The 19,846-nt window shown below is 49.8% G+C and overlaps 1 protein-coding gene across 3 annotated transcripts in view; it reads left to right on the forward strand.

Moving 5' to 3' along the window:
* The window catches only part of PTPRO (protein tyrosine phosphatase receptor type O), a 187,256-nt gene that overhangs the window by 124,161 nt on the left and 43,249 nt on the right, over positions 1-19,846 (forward strand). For 2 of the 3 annotated variants that reach the window (XM_029597367.1, XM_029597368.1), the window contains 6 exons: positions 2,323-2,358; positions 11,206-11,287; positions 11,871-11,961; positions 14,990-15,066; positions 15,227-15,361; positions 17,432-17,554. In XM_029597367.1, the coding sequence (XP_029453227.1) occupies positions 2,323-2,358; positions 11,206-11,287; positions 11,871-11,961; positions 14,990-15,066; positions 15,227-15,361; positions 17,432-17,554 (544 nt within the window). The remainder of the gene's footprint in view (positions 1-2,322; positions 2,359-11,205; positions 11,288-11,870; positions 11,962-14,989; positions 15,067-15,226; positions 15,362-17,431; positions 17,555-19,846) is intronic. The other variant, XM_029597366.1, reaches the window with a different exon arrangement.

Raw genomic sequence — 19,846 nt, forward strand, 5'->3', positions numbered from 1 at the left:
GCTGTGGTAAATACTGCATGATGGCGAGTGCTGCTGTGGGATGCACCGTGTGATGGGGATTTGCAGCTGTGGTAAATACTGCATGATGGCAAGTGCTGTTGTGGGATGCACCATGTGATGGGGATTGCAGCTGAGGTAAATACTGCATGATGGCGAGTGCTGCTGTGGGATGCACCGTGTGATGGGGATTTGCAGCTGTGGTAAATACTGCATGATAGCGAGTGCTGTTGTGGGATGCACCGTGTGATGCGGATTGCAGCTGTGGTAAATACTGCATGATGGCGAGTGCTGCTGTGGGATGCACCGTGTGATGCGGATTGCAGCTGTGGTAAATACTGCATGATGGCGAGTGCTGCTGTGGGATGCACCATGTGATGGGGATTTGCAGCTGAGGTAAATACTGCATGATGGCGAGTGCTGCTGTGGGATGCACCGTGTGATGGGGATTTGCAGCTGTGGTAAATACTGCATGATGGCGAGTGCTGTTGTGGGATGCACCGTGTGATGGGGATTTGCAGCTGTGGTAAATACTGCATGATGGCGAGTGCTGCTGTGGGATGCACCGTGTGATGGGGATTGCAGCTGTGGTAAATACTGCATGATGGCGAGTGCTGCTGTGGGATGCACCGTGTGATGGGGATTGCAGCTGTGGTAAATACTGCATGATGGCGAGTGCTGCTGTGGGATGCACCGTGTGATGGGGATTGCAGCTGTGGTAAATACTGCATGATGGCAAGTGCTGTTGTGGGATGCACCGTGTGATGGGGATTTGCAGTTGTGGTAATTGTATTTTTTCAGTCAAAATTCTATTAATTGGGGAATGTTGTTGCTAGAGAATGTGGTAAAGATTAGTAGTATATCTGAGTTTATAAAATGTTTGGATGAGATTCTGGAGGACAGGTCCACTAACAGTTTTTAGCCACCTAGACTTGGGTGTCTCCACCTCTTCTGGGAGTGAGCACCAGGGAAGGGATCTCCCTATTAGTGACCCGGATTGGCCACTGGCAGAAGCAGGATGCTGGGCTTGATGGACCATAGGTCTGACCCAGTATGGCACGTTCTGGGCTCATATGAGGTTCCTGCTTCTTATCTGCATTCCCCTATAAAATAGTCTTAAGGCAGTGAGATACTGTCTGTTGATATCGCAATTTCCCAAAAGGATATAAATGTATATTCAGTTCTCAATGTGCGTAACAAAGAGTAAAAAATGAAATACATCAATAAGCATGAATCAAATATGTCTCAAATTATATAAATACATGCCAAGATAATACAAGAAATCGATCATTAAATGCAGTCAGCATAACAGTAAATCAATTAAGTGCATAGCAGAACATCAAATTAAATCACCATGAAACATTCAGTGCTACTGTGAATTACTCAGTCCAATTGCAGCTCCATGTTGGGAAGCAAGCAAGCCATAGACGTAAAACACATTTAAGAAAATATTATTTTCAGTCAAGTTGTGGAATTTGTTGCTAGAGCAGGTGGTGAAGGCTGGGTTTGTGGAGGGCAGATTTATATAATTGGTAGTCAGACAGACTTGGGGGTCTCCACCTCTTACTTATGGAACAGATTTTATTATTCGGATCTCTCGGGTACTTCTCAGTGATCCCGGCCTGGCCACTGTCAGAGACAGGACGCCGGCCTCGGTGGGTCTTTGATCTGACCCAGAAAACACTCCAAGCCAATGATGACCTACAACGCCATACGTGGGAGCTTCCTGCTAGTTAAAAGCAAATACCCCTGTTGGAAATACAGAGAGGTCTCAGCCTATAACTCAACCCCCTAACTGAATATTAAGTGGGAGGGGACGCTAATCATCTGACCCCATTTGGGACTGTGAGTGGGGATCTCTCTCGCAGTGAGGGGTGTGAGAGAGAACTCTGAGAGGGTCTCAGTGGGACTGTGAGGAGATCTCTCGCAGTGAGGGGTGCGAGAGTGGCTGTGAGTGGGGGTATGAGGAGATCTCTCGCAGTGAGGAGTGTGAGAGTGACTGGGAGTGGGGGTCTCTCTCGCAGTGAGGGGTGGGAGAGTGACTGTGAGTGAGGGTATGAGGGGGTTACTCACAGTGAGGGATGTGAGAGAGTAACTCTGGGAGGGTCTCAGTGGGACTGAGAGGAGATCTCTCGCAGTGAGGGGTGTGAGAGTGGCTGTGAGTGGGGATATGAGGAGATCTCTCGCAGTGAGGAGTGTGAGAAGGTGGTGGTTTCTGTAAACGGGGGCTCACAGTGAGGGCGTGAAGGTCTCTCAAGGTGAGATGGGGCTGAGTAAAATTAATCTGCCAAAATGTGTAAAGACCAGTTTTGGTTTGTATTTTAGGAACAAAAATGGCCTAAAGAAGAGAAAAGTGACCAAGTACGTCTCTCATCTCACATCTAAAATGTTTCTAGGTCATGTGTGTGTGTGTGTGTGTGTGTGCGCGTGTGTGTGTGTGTGCGCGCGTGTGTGCGTGTGCGGGTGTGTGTGTGTGTGCGTGTGTCACACTCTCCTGGGATAAGCAACAAGTATTGTGATTCTGCTTGTCATGCAGCCTCCCAACCACCAGAGGACCTCTGGGAACTGTGCCTACCCTCATTTCAGCTTTAGTCTTGGTGACCTCATGACTTGGCAAATCCCTGCCTCTGTCTACACTCCGTGCCTTGTCATTGAGTCTGCTCAGCTCCTTGCTTGGCCCCCTGTCTCTGTATACCTTGTGGCTTCCCTATCCCTTCCTTTCTCGAGCTTGCTCCCTGCCTCTCAAGCCCCCTGTCCTGAGCTTGCTCCATGGCTCTCAAACCTCCTGTCCTGAGCTTGCTCCATGGCTCTCAAGCCTCCTGTCCTGAGCTTGCTCCATGGCTCTCAAGCCTCCTGTCCTGAGCTTGCTCCCTGGCTCTCAAGCCTCCTGTCCTGAGCTTGCTCCCTGGCTCTCAAGCCTCCTGTCCTGAGCTTGCTCCATGGCTCTCAAGCTTCCTGTCCTGAGCTTGCTCCATGGCTCTCAAGCCTCCTGTCCTGAGCTTGCTCCATGGCTCTCAAGCTTCCTGTCCTGAGCTTGCTCCCTGGCTCTCAAGCCTCCTGTCCTGAGCTTGCTCCCTGGCTCTCAAGCCTCCTGTCCTGAGCTTGCTCCCTGCCTCTCAAGCCTCCTGTCCTGAGCTTGCTCCCTGCCTCTCAAGCCTCCTGTCCTGAGCTTGCTCCCTGGCTCTCAAGCCTCCTGTCTCGAGCTTGCTCCTTGCCTCTCAAGCCACCTGTACTGAGCTTGCTCCCTGGCTCTCAAGCCTCCTGTCCTCAGCTTGCTCCCTGGCTCTCAAGCCTCCTGTCCTGAGCTTGCTCCTTGCCTCTCAAGCCACCTGTACTGAGCTTGCTCCCTGGCTCTCAAGCCTCCTGTCCTGAGCTTGCTCCCTGTCTCTCAAGCCACCTGTCCTGAGCTTGCTCCCTGCCTCTCAAGCCTCCTGTCCTGAGCTTGCTCCCTGGCTCTCAAGCCTCCTGTCCTGAGCTTGCTCCCTGCCTCTCAAGCTTCCTGTCCTGAGCTTGCTCCATGGCTCTCAAGCTTCCTGTCCTCAGCTTGCTCCCTGGCTCTCAAGCCTCCTGTCCTGAGCTTGCTCCTTGCCTCTCAAGCCACCTGTCCTGAGCTTGCTCCCTGGCTCTCAAGCCTCCTGTCCTGAGCTTGCTCCCTGTCTCTCAAGCCACCTGTCCTGAGCTTGCTCCCTGCCTCTCAAGCTTCCTGTCCTGAGCTTGCTCCATGGCTCTCAAGCCTCCTGTCCTGAGCTTGCTCCCTGCCTCTCAAGCCTCCTGTCCTGAGCTTGCTCCCTGCCTCTCAAGCCTCCTGTCCTCAGCTTGCTCCCTTCCTCTCAAGCCTCCTGTCCTCAGCTTGCTTCATGGCTCTCAAGCCTCCTTTCCTGAGCTTGCTCCCTGCCTCTCAAGCCTCTTGTCCTGAGCTTGCTCCCTGGCTCTCAAGCCTCCTGTCCTGAGCTTGCTCCCTGCCTCTCAAGCCTCCTGTCCTGAGCTTCTCCCTGCCTCTCAAGCCTCCTGTCCTGAGCTTGCTCCCTGGCTCTCAAGCCTCCTGTCCTGAGCTTGCTCCCTGCCTCTCAAGCCTCCTGTCCTGAGCTTGCTCCATGGCTCTCAAGCTTCCTGTCCTGAGCTTGCTCCATGGCTCTCAAGCCTCCTGTCCTGAGCTTGCTCCATGGCTCTCAAGCCTCCTGTCCTGAGCTTGCTCCCTGGCTCTCAAGCCTCCTGTCCTGAGCTTGCTCCCTGCCTCTCAAGCCTCCTGTCCTGAGCTTGCTCCCTGCCACTCAAGCCTCCTGTCCTGAGCTTGCTCCCTGCCTCTCAAGCCTCCTGTCCTCAGCTTGCTTCATGGCTCTCAAGCCTCCTGTCCTGAGCTTGCTCCCTGGCTCTCAAGCCTCCTGTCCTGAGCTTGCTCCCTGCCTCTCAAGCCTCTTGTCCTGAGCTTGCTCCCTGCCTCTCAAGCCTCCTGTCCTGAGCTTGCTCCCTGCCTCTCAAGCCTCCTGTCCTGAGCTTGCTCCCTGGCTCTCAAGCCTCCTGTCCTGAGCTTGCTCCCTGCCTCTCAAGCCTCCTGTCCTGAGCTTGCTCCATGGCTCTCAAGCTTCCTGTCCTGAGCTTGCTCCATGGCTCTCAAGCCTCCTGTCCTGAGCTTGCTCCATGGCTCTCAAGCTTCCTGTCCTGAGCTTGCTCCCTGGCTCTCAAGCCTCCTGTCCTGAGCTTGCTCCCTGCCTCTCAAGCCTCTTGTCCTGAGCTTGCTCCCTGGCTCTCAAGCCTCCTGTCCTGAGCTTGCTCCCTGCCTCTCAAGCCACCTGTCCTGAGCTTGCTCCCTGCCTCTCAAGCCACCTGTCCTGAGCTTGCTCCCTGCCTCTCAAGCCTCCTGTCCTGAGCTTGCTCCCTGGCTCTCAAGCCTCCTGTCCTCAGCTTGCTCCTTGGCTCTCAAGCCTCCTGTCCTGAGCTTGCTCCTTGCCTCTCAAGCCACCTGTACTGAGCTTGCTCCCTGGCTCTCAAGCCTCCTGTCCTGAGCTTGCTCCCTGTCTCTCAAGCCACCTGTCCTGAGCTTGCTCCCTGCCTCTCAAGCTTCCTGTCCTGAGCTTGCTCCATGGCTCTCAAGCCTCCTGTCCTGAGCTTGCTCCCTGCCTCTCAAGCTTCCTGTCCTGAGCTTGCTCCATGGCTCTCAAGCTTCCTGTCCTCAGCTTGCTCCCTGGCTCTCAAGCCTCCTGTCCTGAGCTTGCTCCTTGCCTCTCAAGCCACCTGTACTGAGCTTGCTCTCTGGCTCTCAAGCCTCCTGTCCTGAGCTTGCTCCCTGTCTCTCAAGCCACCTGTCCTGAGCTTGCTCCCTGCCTCTCAAGCTTCCTGTCCTGAGCTTGCTCCATGGCTCTCAAGCCTCCTGTCCTCAGCTTCCTCCCTGCCTCTCAAGCCTCCTGTCCTCAGCTTGCTCCCTTCCTCTCAAGCCTCCTGTCCTCAGCTTGCTTCATGGATCTCAAGCCTCCTGTACTGAGCTTGCTCCCTGCCTCTCAAGCCTCCTGTCCTGAGCTTGCTCCCTGGCTCTCAAGCCTCCTGTCTCGAGCTTGCTCCCTGGCTCTCAAGCCTCCTGTCCTGAGCTTGCTCCTTGCCTCTCAAGCCACCTGTCCTGAGCTTGCTCCCTGGCTCTCAAGCCTCCTGTCCTGAGCTTGCTCCCTGTCTCTCAAGCCACCTGTCCTGAGCTTGCTCCCTGCCTCTCAAGCTTCCTGTCCTGAGCTTGCTCCATGGCTCTCAAGCCTCCTGTCCTGAGCTTGCTCCCTGCCTCTCAAGCCTCCTGTCCTGAGCTTGCTCCCTGCCTCTCAAGCCTCCTGTCCTCAGCTTGCTCCCTTCCTCTCAAGCCTCCTGTCCTCAGCTTGCTTCATGGCTCTCAAGCCTCCTGTACTGAGCTTGCTCCCTGGCTCTCAAGCCTCCTGTCCTGAGCTTGCTCCCTGCCTCGCAACCCTCCTGTCCTGAGCTTGCTCCCTGGCTCTCAAGCCTCCTGTCCTGAGCTTGCTCCCTGGCTCTCAAGCCTCCTGTCTCGAGCTTGCTCCCTGCCTCTCAAGCCTCCTGTCCTGAGCTTGCTCCCTGCCTCTCAAGCCTCCTGTCCTGAGCTTGCTCCATGGCTCTCAAGCCTCCTGTCCTGAGCTTGCTCCCTGCCTCTCAAGCCTCCTGTCCTCAGCTTGCTCCCTTCCTCTCAAGCCTCCTGTCCTCAGCTTGCTTCATGGCTGTCAAGCCTCCTGTCCTGAGCTTGCTCCCTGGCTCTCAAGCCTCCTGTCCTGAGCTTGCTCCCTGCCTCGCAACCCTCCTGTCCTGAGCTTGCTCCCTGGCTCTCAAGCCTCCTGTCCTGAGCTTGCTCCCTGCCTCTCAAGCCTCCTGTCTCGAGCTTGCTCCCTGCCTCTCAACCCTCCTGTCCTGAGCTTGCTCCCTGGCTCTCAAGCCTCCTGTCTCGAGCTTGCTCCCTGCCTCTCAAGCCTCCTGTCTCGAGCTTGCTCCCTGCCTCTCAACCCTCCTGTCCTGAGCTTGCTCCATGGCTCTCAAGCCTCCTGTCCTGAGCTTGCTCCCTGGCTCTCAACCCTCCTGTCCTCAGCTTGCTCCATGACTCTCAAGCCTCCTGTCCTCAGCTTGCTCCCTTCCTCTCAAGCCTCCTGTCCTGAGCTTGCTCCCTGGCTCTCAAGCCTCCTGTCCTGAGCTTGCTCCATGGCTCTCAAGCCTCCTGTCCTCAGCTTGCTCCCTTCCTCTCAAGCCTCCTGTTCTGAGCTTGCTCCCTGGCTCTCAAGCCTCCTGTCCTGAGCTTGCTCCCTGCCTCTCAAGCCTCCTGTCTCGAGCTTGCTCCCTGGCTCTCAAGCCTCCTGTCCTCCTGTCCTGAGCTTGCTCCCTTCCTCTCAAGCCTCCTGTCCTAAGCTTGCTCCCTGGCTCTCAAGCCTCCTGTCCTGAGCTTGCTCCCTGCCTCTCAAGCCTCCTGTCCTGAGCTTGCTCCCTGCCTCTCAAGCCTCCTGTCCTGAGCTTGCTCCCTGCCTCTCAAGCCTCCTGTCCTAAGCTTGCTCCCTGGCTCTCAAGCCTCCTGTCCTGAGCTTGCTCCCTGCCTCTCAAGCCTCCTGTCCTGAGCTTGCTCCCTGCCTCTCAAGCCTCCTGTCTCGAGCTTGCTCCCTGCCTCTCAAGCCTCCTGTCCTAAGCTTGCTCCCTGGCTCTCAAGCCTCCTGTCCTCCTGTCCTGAGCTTGCTCCCTGGCTCTCAAGCCTCCTGTCCTAAGCTTGCTCCCTGGCTCTCAAGCCTCCTGTCCTGAGCTTGCTCCTTGCCTCTCAAGCCTCCTGTCCTAAGCTTGCTCCCTGGCTCTCAAGGCTCCTGTCCTCCTGTCCTGAGCTTCCTCCCTTCCTCTCAAGCCACCTGTCCTGAGCTTGCTCCCTGGCTCTCAAGCCTCCTGTCTCGAGCTTGCTCCCTGGCTCTCAAGCTTCCTGTCCTGAGCTTGCTCCCTGCCTCTCAACCCTCCTGTCCTGAGCTTGCTCCCTGGCTCTCAAGCCTCCTGTCTCGAGCTTGCTCCCTGGCTCTCAAGCCTCCTGTCTCGAGCTTGCTCCCTGCCTCTCAACCCTCCTGTCCTGAGCTTGCTCCCTGACTCTCAAGCCTCCTGTCCTGAGCTTGCTCCCTGGCTCTCAAGCCTCCTGTCCTGAGCTTGCTCCCTGCCTCTCAAGCCTCCTGTCCTGAGCTTGCTCCCTTCCTCTCAAGCCTCCTGTCCTGAGCTTGCTCCATGGCTCTCAAGCCTCCTGTCCTGAGCTTGCTCCCTGGCTCTCTAGCCTCCTGTCCCAAGGCTGCCAGTATTAGTAACCTCTGTCTTGTTCCAGCGTTTCACCCCTGACTTTGGTTCCTGCCTGAGCTCCAGACCCACCAGACAACAGCCTACAGCCCTATATCCCCAGGCCTGTTCAGCTTCACCTGAGCTTGTTCCTCTCCACTCTGGATTCCAGTCCAGCTTTAGCCTTCGGTCTCAGCCCTTGTTTAAGTCCTGCTAGCCACCAGCATCTAAGGGCTCAACCTGTGGGGAAGGTGGCTGGTATAGGCCGAAGATTCCCTAGTCTAGTCTGCCCTGGAGACCTGGACTCTTCCCTTGGCGGTTCCCCAGCTGAGCTGGGTCCTCAGCTCTAACAGCAGGATACGTATTGAACATTGGTTTCTGGCCACGTACTTGTGACCTGGATTGGCCACTGTTGGAAACAGGATGCTGGGCTTGATGGACCCTTGGTCTGACCCAGTATCGCAATTTCTTATGTGCCCATATTAAGCTCAGTCTTTTGTGTGTGTTTTTCTTTCTAAGAGCTACTCTCCTGCATATTTGTATGAATATAAAGGCTGTGTGTGAGTGTGAGTGTGTGTGTGTGTGTGTATAGAAGGGCCACTCTCTAGTGTATTTGTATGAAGGAAAGGTTTTCTGTGTGTGTGTGTGTGTGTGTGTCTGTGTGTGTAGAAGGGCCACTCTCTAGTGTATTTGTATGAAGGAAAGGTTTTCTGTGTGTGTGTGTGAGTGTGTGTGTGTCTGTGTGTGTAGAAGGGCCACTCTCTAGTGTATTTGTATGAAGGAAAGGTTTTCTGTGTGTGTGTGTGTGTGTGTGAGTGTGAGTGTGTGTGTGTGTGTATAGAAGGGCCACTCTCTAGTGTATTTGTATGAAGGAAAGGTTTTCTGTGTGAGTGTGTGTGTGTCTGTGTGTGTAGAAGGGCCACTCTCTAGTGTATTTGTATGAAGGAAAGGTTTTCTGTGTGTGTGTGTGTATAGAAGGGCCACTCTCTAGTGTATTTGTATGAAAGAAAGGTTTTCTGTGTGTGTGTGTGTGTGTGTGTGTGTGTATAGAAGGGCCACTCTCTAGTGTATTTGTATGAAAGAAAGGTTTTCTGTGTGTGTGTGTGTGTGTAGAAGGGCCACTCTCTAGTGTATTTGTATGAAGAAAAGGTTTTCTCTGTGTGTGTGTGTATAGAAGGGCCACTCTCTAGTGTATTTGTATGAAAGAAAGGTTTTCTGTGTGTGTGTGTGTGTGTGTGTAGAAGGGCCACTCTCTAGTGTATTTGTATGAAGGAAAGGTTTTCTCTGTGTGTGTGTGTATAGAAGGGCCACTCTCTAGTGTATTTGTATGAAGGAAAGGTTTTCTCTGTGTGTGTGTGTATAGAAGGGCCACTCTCTAGTGTATTTGTATGAAAGAAAGGTTTTCTGTGTGTGTGTGTGTGTGTGTGTGTGTAGAAGGGCCACTCTCTAGTGTATTTGTATGAAGGAAAGGTTTTCTCTGTGTGTGTGTGTAGAAGGGCCACTCTCTAGTGTATTTGTATGAAGGAAAGGTTTTCTCTGTGTGTGTGTGTATAGAAGGGCCACTCTCTAGTGTATTTGTATGAAGGAAAGGTTTTCTGTGTGTGTGTGTATAGAAGGGCCTCTCTCTAGTGTATTTGTATGAAGGAAAGGTTTTCTCTGTGTGTGTGTGTGTGTGTAGAAGGGCCACTCTCTAGTGTATTTGTATGAAGGAAAGGTTTTCTGTGTGTGCGTGTGTATAGAAGGGCCACTCGCTAGTGTATTTGTATGAAGGAAAGGTTTTCTCTGTGTGTGTGTGTATAGAAGGGCCACTCTCTAGTGTATTTGTATGAAGGAAAGGTTTTCTCTGTGTGTGTGTATAGAAGGGCCACTCTCTAGTGTATTTGTATGAAGGAAAGGTTTTCTCTGTGTGTGTATAGAAGGGCCTCTCTCTAGTGTATTTGTATGAAGGAAAGGTTTTCTGTGTGTGTGTATGTGTGTGTTTGTATGTGTGTGTGTAGAAGGGCCACTCTCTAGTGTATTTGTATGAAGGAAAGGTTTTCTGTGTGTGTGTGTATAGAAGGGCCACTCTCTAGTGTATTTGTATGAAGGAAAGGTTTTCTCTGTGTGTGTGTGTATAGAAGGGCCACTCTCTAGTGTATTTGTATGAAGGAAAGGTTTTCTCTGTGTGTGTGTGTATAGAAGGGCCACTCTCTAGTGTATTTGTATGAAGGAAAGGTTTTCTCTGTGTGTGTGTGTGTGTGTGTGTGTGTATAGAAGGGCTACTCTCTAGTGTATTTGTATGAAGGAAAGGTTTTCTGTGTGTGTGTGTGTATAGAAGGGCTACTCTCTAGTGTATTTGTATGAAGGAAAGGTTTTCTGTGTGTGTGTGTGTATAGAAGGGCCACTCTCTAGTGTATTTGTATGAAGGAAAGGTTTTCTGTGTGTGTGTGTGTGTGTATAGAAGGGCTACTCTCTAGTGTATTTGTATGAAGGAAAGGTTTTCTCTGTGTGTGTGTGTGTGTGTGTATAGAAGGGCTACTCTCTAGTGTATTTGTATGAAGGAAAGGTTTTCTGTGTGTGTGTGTGTGTGTGTGTGTATAGAAGGGCTACTCTCTAGTGTATTTGTATGAAGGAAAGGTTTTCTGTGTGTGTGTGTGTGTATAGAAGGGCTACTCTCTAGTGTATTTGTATGAAGGAAAGGTTTTCTGTGTGTGTGTGTGTGTGTGTGTGTGTGTGTGTGTGTGTGTAGAAGGGCCACTCTCTAGTGTATTTGTATGAAGGAAAGGTTTTCTGTGTGTGTGTGTGTGTATAGAAGGGCCACTCTCTAGTGTATTTGTATGAAGGAAAGGTTTTCTGTGTGTGTGTGTGTGTGTGTGTGTGTATAGAAGGGCTACTCTCTAGTGTATTTGTATGAAGGAAAGGTTTTCTGTGTGTGTGTTTGTGTGTGTGTATAGAAGGGCTACTCTCTAGTGTATTTGTATGAAGGAAAGGTTTTCTGTGTGTGTGTGTGTGTATAGAAGGGCTACTCTCTAGTGTATTTGTATGAAGGAAAGGTTTTCTCTGTGTGTGTGTGTGTGTGTGTATAGAAGGGCTACTCTCTAGTGTATTTGTATGAAGGAAAGGTTTTCTGTGTGTGTGTGTGTGTGTGTGTGTGTATAGAAGGGCTACTCTCTAGTGTATTTGTATGAAGGAAAGGTTTTCTCTGTGTGTGTGTGTGTGTGTGTGTGTGTGTGTATAGAAGGGCTACTCTCTAGTGTATTTGTATGAAGGAAAGGTTTTCTGTGTGTGTGTGTGTGTGTGTGTGTGTGTATAGAAGGGCTACTCTCTAGTGTATTTGTATGAAGGAAAGGTTTTCTCTGTGTGTGTGTGTGTGTGTGTGTGTAGAAGGGCCACTCTCTAGCGTATTTGTATGAAGGAAAGGTTTTGTGTAAGACTCACTCTCATTTCTCCTCTCTGCGATAGCCCTGTTCAGCTGGATGACTTTGAGGCCTATATCAAGGAGATGGCTAAAGACTCTGAGTACAGGTTTTCTCTGCAGTTTGAGGTGGGTAGTCCACGAGTCATCTCTCTAGAAACTCTTAAAGGGAATGTCCTACTTGGACTTCACAGAGGGTCAATGTCCTCCCAGTTGGAAGAGTGGCAGTCACTTTGTGAGGTGATAAAAAGGAGGGCACTTTGAGTTACTGAACTTGAGAGCAGCTACCAGTGATGCCAACGTGAGATTTACCAATAGGTGCTTTAGTCAAGTGCCTAAGAGCAGCCACCCCTGGGGGAGTGCAGCTGCCCTGCCTTTTGTGGCCTGTTTCACATAATAGAGTTGTGATGCTTTGCCATTTTGTGTGTGCGGCTCTCAGCTGTCCACAAGCTTCCCAGCACAGATTAAAGATCGAGCCACCTCGGTGCCCCATCACTCGGTCTCAAGAGCTGACCCTTACTACGCACTGCATATGGACTTCTCCTTCCTCCTTCCTCCCCAGTGCCGAGTTCCCTCCTGTTCCCCCTAGAGAGATAGAGCTGGGCAGTTCTTCAATCTAGGGGGCCTTGTCAGCTATAGAGGAGCAGAAAATCCCGCTGTATCAAGAGAGGGCCTGGTGAAAGTGAATGAGCCATGTTCCTCTCATTAACAGGAGCTGAAGCTGATTGGCATCGATATCCCCCACTCAGCTGCAGATCTGCCCTCAAATCGATGTAAAAACCGCTACACCAACATTTTACCATGTAAGTACCTTGTGCAGCCAAGCAGATGGAGTTCACTCTGAAGAGTTCTGAAGGACTGCAGAGCTGTTACTGTTAATCTGTGTAATCCATCATTAAACTCCACAATGTATCTGAGGACTGCAGACCTAATACTGCTAATCTGTAACCCATTATTAATCTCTGCCTCCGTATCTAAGGACTGCAGATCTACTGCTATTCTGTATCCCATTAATCTCTGCCTCTGTATCTGAGGACTGCAGACCTGCTACTGCTAATCTGTAACCCATCATTAATCTCTGCCTCTGTATCTGAGGATTGCAGACCTACTACTGCTAATCTGTAAGTCATCACTAATCTCTGCCTCTGTATCGGAGGATTGCAGACCTACTACTGCTAATCTGTAACCCATCACTAATCTCTGCCTCTGTATCGGAGGATTGCAGACCTACTACTGCTAATCATTAAGTCATCACTAATCTCTGCCTCTGTATCGGAGGATTGCAGACCTACTACTGCTAAACTGTAGCTCATCACTAATCTCTGCCTCTGTATCTGAGGATTGCAGACCTACTACTGCTAATCTGTAACCCATCATTAATCTCTGTATCTGAGGATTGCAGACCTACTACTGCTAAACTGTAGCTCATCATTAATCTCTGCCTCTGTATCTGAGGATTGCAGACCTACTACTGCTATTCTGTAACTCATCATTAATCTCTGTATCTGAGGATTGCAGACCTACTACTGCTAATCTGTAGCTCATCACTAATCCCTGCCTCTGTATCTGAGGATTGCAGACCTACTACTGCTAAACTGTAGCTCATCACTAATCTCTGCCTCTGTATCTGAGGATTGCAGACCTACTACTGCTAATCTGTAACCCATCATTAATCTCTGCCTCTGTATCTGAGGATTGCAGACCTACTACTGCTAATATGTAAGTCATCACTAATCTCTGCCTCTGTATCTGAGGATTGCAGACCTACTACTGCTATTCTGTAACTCATCATTAATCTCTGTATCTGAGGATTGCAGACCTACTACTGCTAATCTGTAGCTCATCACTAATCTCTGCCTCTGTATCTGAGGATTGCAGACCTACTACTGCTATTCTGTAACTCATCATTAATCTCTGTATCTGAGGATTGCAGACCTACTACTGCTAATCTGTAAGTCATCACTAATCTCTGCCTCTGTATCTAAGGATTGCAGACCTACTACTGCTAATCTGTAACCCATCATTAATCTCTGCCTCTGTATCTGAGGATTGCAGACCTGCTACTGCTAATCTGTAACCCATCATTAATCTCTGCCTCTGTATCTGAGGATTGCAGACCTACTACTGCTAATCTGTAACCCATCACTAATCTCTGCCTCTGTATCTGAGGATTGCAGACCTACTACTGCTATTCTGTAACTCTTCACTAATCTCTGCCTCTGTATCTGAGGATTGCAGACCTGCTACTGCTAATCTGTAACTCATCATTAATCTCTGCTTCTGTATCTGAGGATTGCAGACCTACTACTGCTATTCTGTAACTCATCATTAATCTCTGCCTCTGTATCTGAGGATTGCAGACCTGCTACTGCTAATCTGTAACCCATCATTAATCTCTGCTTCTGTATCTGAGGATTGCAGACCTGCTACTGCTATTCTGTAACTCATCATTAATCTCTGCCTCTGTATCTGAGGATTGCAGACCTACTACTGCTATTCTGTAACTCATCATTAATCTCTGCCTCTGTATCTGAGGATTGCAGATCTACTACTGCTAATCTGTAACTCATCACTAATCTCTGCCTCTGTATCTGAGGACTGCAGAGATACTACTGCTAACCTGTAACCCATCATTAATCTCTGCCTCTGTATCTGAGGATTGCAGACCTGCTACTGCTAATCTGTAACTCATCATTAATCTCTGCCTCTGTATCTGAGGATTGCAGACCTACTACTGCTAATCTGTAACCCATCACTAATCTCTGCCTCTGTATCTGAGGATTGCAGACCTACTACTGCTATCTGTAACTCATCATTAATCTCTGCCTCTGTATCTGAGGATTGCAGACCTGCTACTGCTAATCTGTAACTCATCATTAATCTCTGTATCTGAGGATTGCAGACCTGCTACTGCTAATCTGTAACCCATCACTAATCTCTGCCTCTGTAGCTGAGGACTGGATGGTGACCAATGGAAGGCCAAGTTTTACAAAAGGCTCTGGTGTGATCCGGGAAACTCTAGCCTGGTGAGCCTGATGTCAGTGCTATTCATATGTTTGTTTTTTTTATTTTTGGATCTGGAAGTTTCTTCCTGTGCCCTGGTACCTCCAGCTCAGTCAGAACCAGGGCTGGATCTAGCACCAGGAGATTTCATGCAGTACTGACCAGGGATTTTATAGCACACTCCCAACTAATCTTTAGCCCAAACATTGCAATGATGGCTCTGGGCCATTGTTCTTTCCAGAACCTTTCAGTTATGAGCCGTAAATCCAGCTACCCTGACGCCCTCTTCACTCCCTATCCCCGGGGGCTGACCCGACACTAAAATCAAACCAGGGACTGTCCTCGTGGCAGAGTTCAGCACTTCCCACCTGATGCACTGGTCTGGCCGTCTGCTAATATTTCTTATTTATTGTAAACCAACGAAAACCCATATTTAATAAATAAATATGGTAACTGATGTTTGTAAAATATGTAGTTATGTAAATAAAGCTGCTCGGGGTGGTGCGGGAGGTTGATAGGGCTGGCGTGCTGTCTGGGTGTAGGGGGACTGCATTTATTCCTGGTTATTTAGATGCTTACAATGCTTTGTAGTCAGACATGAGAGGTACTGGGGATCTTGCATGCTCACCTACCCAGGGAAGACGCCAAGAGCCTTTTTGGGTAAGGACGGAGTAACATCTTACGTGCTGGCAGCTGGAATAGATCCTGGGCAGTGTAGACAGACAGACTGGACAGACTGCTTCTTCCTTCATGCTCACCATTACCCTGAAAGTTTCTGGCTTTCTGCCTTGGTATTGTTTGCTTATTTTTATCATTTCTTGATTGCAGATGATTTTAGTCGCGTCAGATTGGTTTCAACGAGTGAGGAGGAAGGCGCAGATTATATTAATGCAAATTATATTCCAGTAAGTAAATTACTACTTTGACCAAGGGAAAGTAGTATTGGATTTTTCTTAATATTTGTCCCCATACGTTTCTGTCTGTCTGTCTCTCCCTAGTACCTTCCTAATAATTTCTCTGTTGCACGCATGATGGTGCTCTGTACTGCCCTATCATTTCTCTTAGGGCTACAGCTCTCCACAAGAATACATTGCTACCCAGGGACCCCTGCCAGACACCAGAGCTGACTTTTGGAAGATGATCTTTCAGCAGAGGTCACAGATCATCGTGATGCTCACTCAGTGTAACGAGAAGAGGCGGGTGAGTAAGGGAATCCCATATCTGCCTGCACAACACGCTTCTTATATCGAGTGCCGCTCAGACTCACTGTGACCTTGATCAGGAAAAGGACCTGAAAGCCTGGCAGGAAGTGATGAGTGTTGGCGTATTTTTGTGTAGGAAAAGTCCGTGCAAGCCCTGGAACAGTGGCCCATTAAGCTTGATCATTGTTTGGGCTGGCATCTTCCGTCTAGCTCAGTTGGATTCAGCCTCTCTTTGGCTGCGGTGCCACCAGTCGATGTTCATAGTTACCCAGTGTTTCTGCACATTGTTATCCCTTCTCTCTCATCTAAGCCAGCCATTGCAGTCATAGCTGCTGGAGAGGGGCCGCAGACTGCATCCCCTCAGGGGCTGTGAGCTCTGCCTCTGCAGCCTCCCCACCCGTGACCAGCCTGAGAAATAGAAACTACTTCTAAAAACTGAACCCGAGAACTGGAGGTAGCTCTGGAGAGATTTGCAGCTCACTGATCCATATTAACCTGTTACAGTGCTAGGTCTATGTAAGGTGCAGGGAATGGGAAATGTACAATACTGGAAACCATATATTTACAGGAGAGAGCTTGCACATGATAGTACCTAATGAGAGAAGACTAGAGAAGGTATGGAAACAGGGGACTGAGACAAATGTAACTTTTCATGTAGGACAAAGACAGTCTGCCCTGTTGTGACTCATATTCAGAAAGAGCAGTTAAACTTTACTGTCCTGTTAATTTCCTACTGGTCCCCAATTAATATTATTTTGTCACACTCCTACTATTGCCCAACTACTACTCTTCTATACTCTCCTACTACTTGCCAACCAATATTCTGTTACTATCTTACTGCTCAACCAATATTCTCCTGTTACTCTCCCACAGCTCCTCAACCAATATTATTCTCCCACTGCTCCTCAACCAATATTCTCCTGTTACTCTCCTGCTGCACCTCAACCAATACTACTCTCCCACTATTTCTGAGTCAATGTTCTCCTGTTACTCTCCCTCTGCTCCTCAACCAATATTACTCTACTACTATTTCTGAGTCAATGTTCTCCTGTTACTCTCCCACTGCTCCTCAATCAATATTACTCTCCTACTATTTCTGAACCAATGTCCTCCTGTTACTCAGCTAGTGCTCCTCAACCAATATTATTCTCCCACTATTTCTGAGCCAATGTTCTCCTGTTACTCTCCTGCTGCTTTTCAACCAATATTCTGCTATAGCTCGCCTACTGTTTCTGAACTAATACTCTACTGTTAACTTTGCTGCTACTTCTTAACCAGTATTGTCCTGTAACTCTCCTTCTATTTCTATTAAGCTAGCACCGACACTTTCTCTCTCTAATTTCAATAAATATACAGTATTTTTAAAATCTAAATTCTGGAAAGAAGGCCTTGCTAGTGTTGTCTTAGAGCTGACAGAAGTATCTGTGCAGGTGGCTAGCAGTCACTTCTTCACACATTGCCTTGACATGAAAGCATCAGTCAGTGAGCATCCAGTGGTCTGAGATCACTTCTTAAGTAATTCTCTGGGGAAAATGTCCCCAATAATCAGAGCTATGAAGCCATCTAAATGTCATGGAAAAAGTGCTCTGGAATTCTAGGTGGTCCTTGAGGTTTGGAGAGGCTTAGAAGGCATAAGTGGGCCGGCCAGCACTGATTTGTACTGCTATTTCTTTTCTTTACTTATTTAGTCTTTATCATTAGATTTTCTGCTGTTCCCTTAGCAGATCAGAGCAGGGTCCAATTAATCAAACAGTATTACAATCATATGCATCATTCATAAGAGGACAAACCACAAATACACAAGATTAGGGGCCCTGCTCTGTAGCCTGACTGTTTGCAGACAGCCCGCACCCTGCTATGGTGAACTTGCCAGCTGGCTAACTTAGGCAGCCAAATCTCGCAGCTAGCATGGCCACCCAGATCATGGTGGCTCAGATTTAAACAAAGCTCAGGCAGCCAGATTTCACCCAACTAAGTCAGAGGCTCTACCATGTGCTGGAAATGCCCCATCCCCCAATGATGAACTGGTGGAAAGCACAAGAGTAACCAACAAACTCTTTGGTTGCAGGTGAAGTGTGACCACTACTGGCCCTTTACAGCAGAGCCCACGCCCTATGGAGATATCACTGTGGAGATGATTTCAGAGAGCGAGCAGACACATTGGGGTTATAGGACATTTAGAATCAGCTACGTAAGTACCAACGAGTAATTCATGTGTGTTTCTGTGTCTTATCTGGACCTCCTATACCTCCTCCCACTGTAAATATGTCAGATGCAAACATGTTTATAGACTTAACAGAACGTAAAGAGTCACCTGCACAGAGTGGCAGTTACAACCCTAAGCAGAAGGTGAGGAGGGAACCTGCACAGAGTGGCAGTTACAATCCTAAGCAGGAGGTGAGGGGGGAACCTGCACAGAGTGGCAGTTACAATCCTAAGCAGAAGGTGAGGGGGAAACCTGCACAGAGAGGCAGTTACAATCCTAAGCAGAAGGTGAGAAGGGAACCTGCACAGAGAGGCAGTTACAATCCTAAGCAGAAGGTGAGAAGGGAACCTGCACAGAGAGGCAGTTACAATCCTAAGCAGAAGGTGAGGAGGGAACCTGCACAGAGAGGCAGTTACAATCCTAAGCAGAAGGTGAGAAGGGAACCTGCACAGAGAGGCAGTTACAATCCTAAGCAGAAGGCGAGGGGGAAGCTGCACGGTGAGGCAGTTACAATCCTAAGCAGAAGGTGAGGAGGGAACCTGCACAGAGAGGCAGTTACAATCCTAAGCAGAAGGTGAGGGGGGAACCTGCACAGAGGGGCAGTTACAATCCTAAGCAGAAGGTGAGGGGGGGAACCTGCACAGAGGGGCAGTTACAATCCTAAGCAGAAGGTGAGGGGGGAACCTGCACAGAGAGGCAGTTACAATCCTAAGCAGAAGGTGAGGGGGGAACCTGCACAGAGAGGCAGTTACAATCCTAAGCAGAAGGTGAGGAGGGAACCTGCACAGAGAGGCAGTTACAATCCTAAGCAGAAGGTGAGGGGGGAACCTGCACACAGAGGCAGTTACAATCCTAAGCAGAAGGTGAGGGGGGAACCTGCACACAGAGGCAGTTACAATCCTAAGCAGAAGGTGAGGGGGGAACCTGCACACAGAGGCAGTTACAATCCTAAGCAGAAGGTGAGGGGGGAACCTGCACAGAGAGGCAGTTACAATCCTAAGCAGAAGGTGAGGAGGGAACCTGCACAGAGAGGCAGTTACAATCCTAAGCAGAAGGTGAGGAGGGAACCTGCACAGAGAGGCAGTTACAATCCTAAGCAGAAGGTGAGGGGGGAACCTGCACAGAGAGGCAGTTACAATCCTAAGCAGAAGGTGAGGGGGGAACCTGCACAGAGAGGCAGTTACAATCCTAAGCAGAAGGTGAGGAGGGAATCTGCACAGAGAGGCAGTTACAGTCCTAAGCAGAAGTGAGGGGGGAACCTGCACAGAGAGGCAGTTACAATCCTAAGCAGAAGGTGAGGGGGGAACCTGCACAGAGAGGCAGTTACAATCCTAAGCAGAAGGTGGGGGGGGGAACCTGCACAGAGAGGCAGTTACAATCCTAAGCAGAAGGTGAGGGGGGGAACCTGCACAGAGAGGCAGTTACAATCCTAAGCAGAAGGTGAGGAGGGAACCTGCACAGAGAGGCAGTTACAATCCTAAGCAGAAGGTGAGGAGGGAACCTGCACAGAGAGGCAGTTACAATCCTAAGCAGAAGGTGAGGGGGGAACCTGCACAGAGAGGCAGTTACAATCCTAAGCAGGAGATGAGGGGGGAACCTGCACAGAGAGGCAGTTACAATCCTAAGCAGAAGGTGAGGGGGAACCTGCACAGAGAGGCAGTTACAATCCTAAGCAGAAGGTGAGGGGGAACCTGCACAGAGCAGCAGTTACAACCCTAAGCAGGAGGTGAGGAGGGAACCTGCACAGAGAGGCAGTTACAATCCTAAGCAGGAGGTGAGGGGGGAACCTGCACAGAGAGGCAGTTACAATCCTAAGCAGAAGGTGAGGGGGAACCTGTACAGAACGGCAGTTACAATCCTAAGCAGAAGGTGAGAAGGGAACCTGCACAGAGAGGCAGTTACAATCCTAAGCAGGAGGTGAGGAGGGAACCTGCACAGAGAGGCAGTTACAATCCTAAGCAGGAGGTGAGGGGGGAACCTGCACAGAGAGGCAGTTACAATCCTAAGCAGAAGGTGAGGGGGAACCTGCACAGAGCAGCAGTTACAACCCTAAGCAGGAGGTGAGGAGGGAACCTGCACAGAGAGGCAGTTACAATCCTAAGCAGAAGGAGAGGAGGGAACCTGCACAGAGAGGCAGTTACAATCCTAAGCAGGAGGTGAGGAGGGAACCTGCACAGAGAGGCAGTTACAATCCTAAGCAGGAGGTGAGGGGGGAACCTGCACAGAGAGGCAGTTACAATCCTAAGCAGAAGGTGAGGGGGAACCTGTACAGAACGG

Source organism: Rhinatrema bivittatum, chromosome 4 (genome assembly GCF_901001135.1).
Source record: "Rhinatrema bivittatum chromosome 4, aRhiBiv1.1, whole genome shotgun sequence".
Classification (NCBI taxonomy): domain Eukaryota; kingdom Metazoa; phylum Chordata; class Amphibia; order Gymnophiona; family Rhinatrematidae; genus Rhinatrema; species Rhinatrema bivittatum.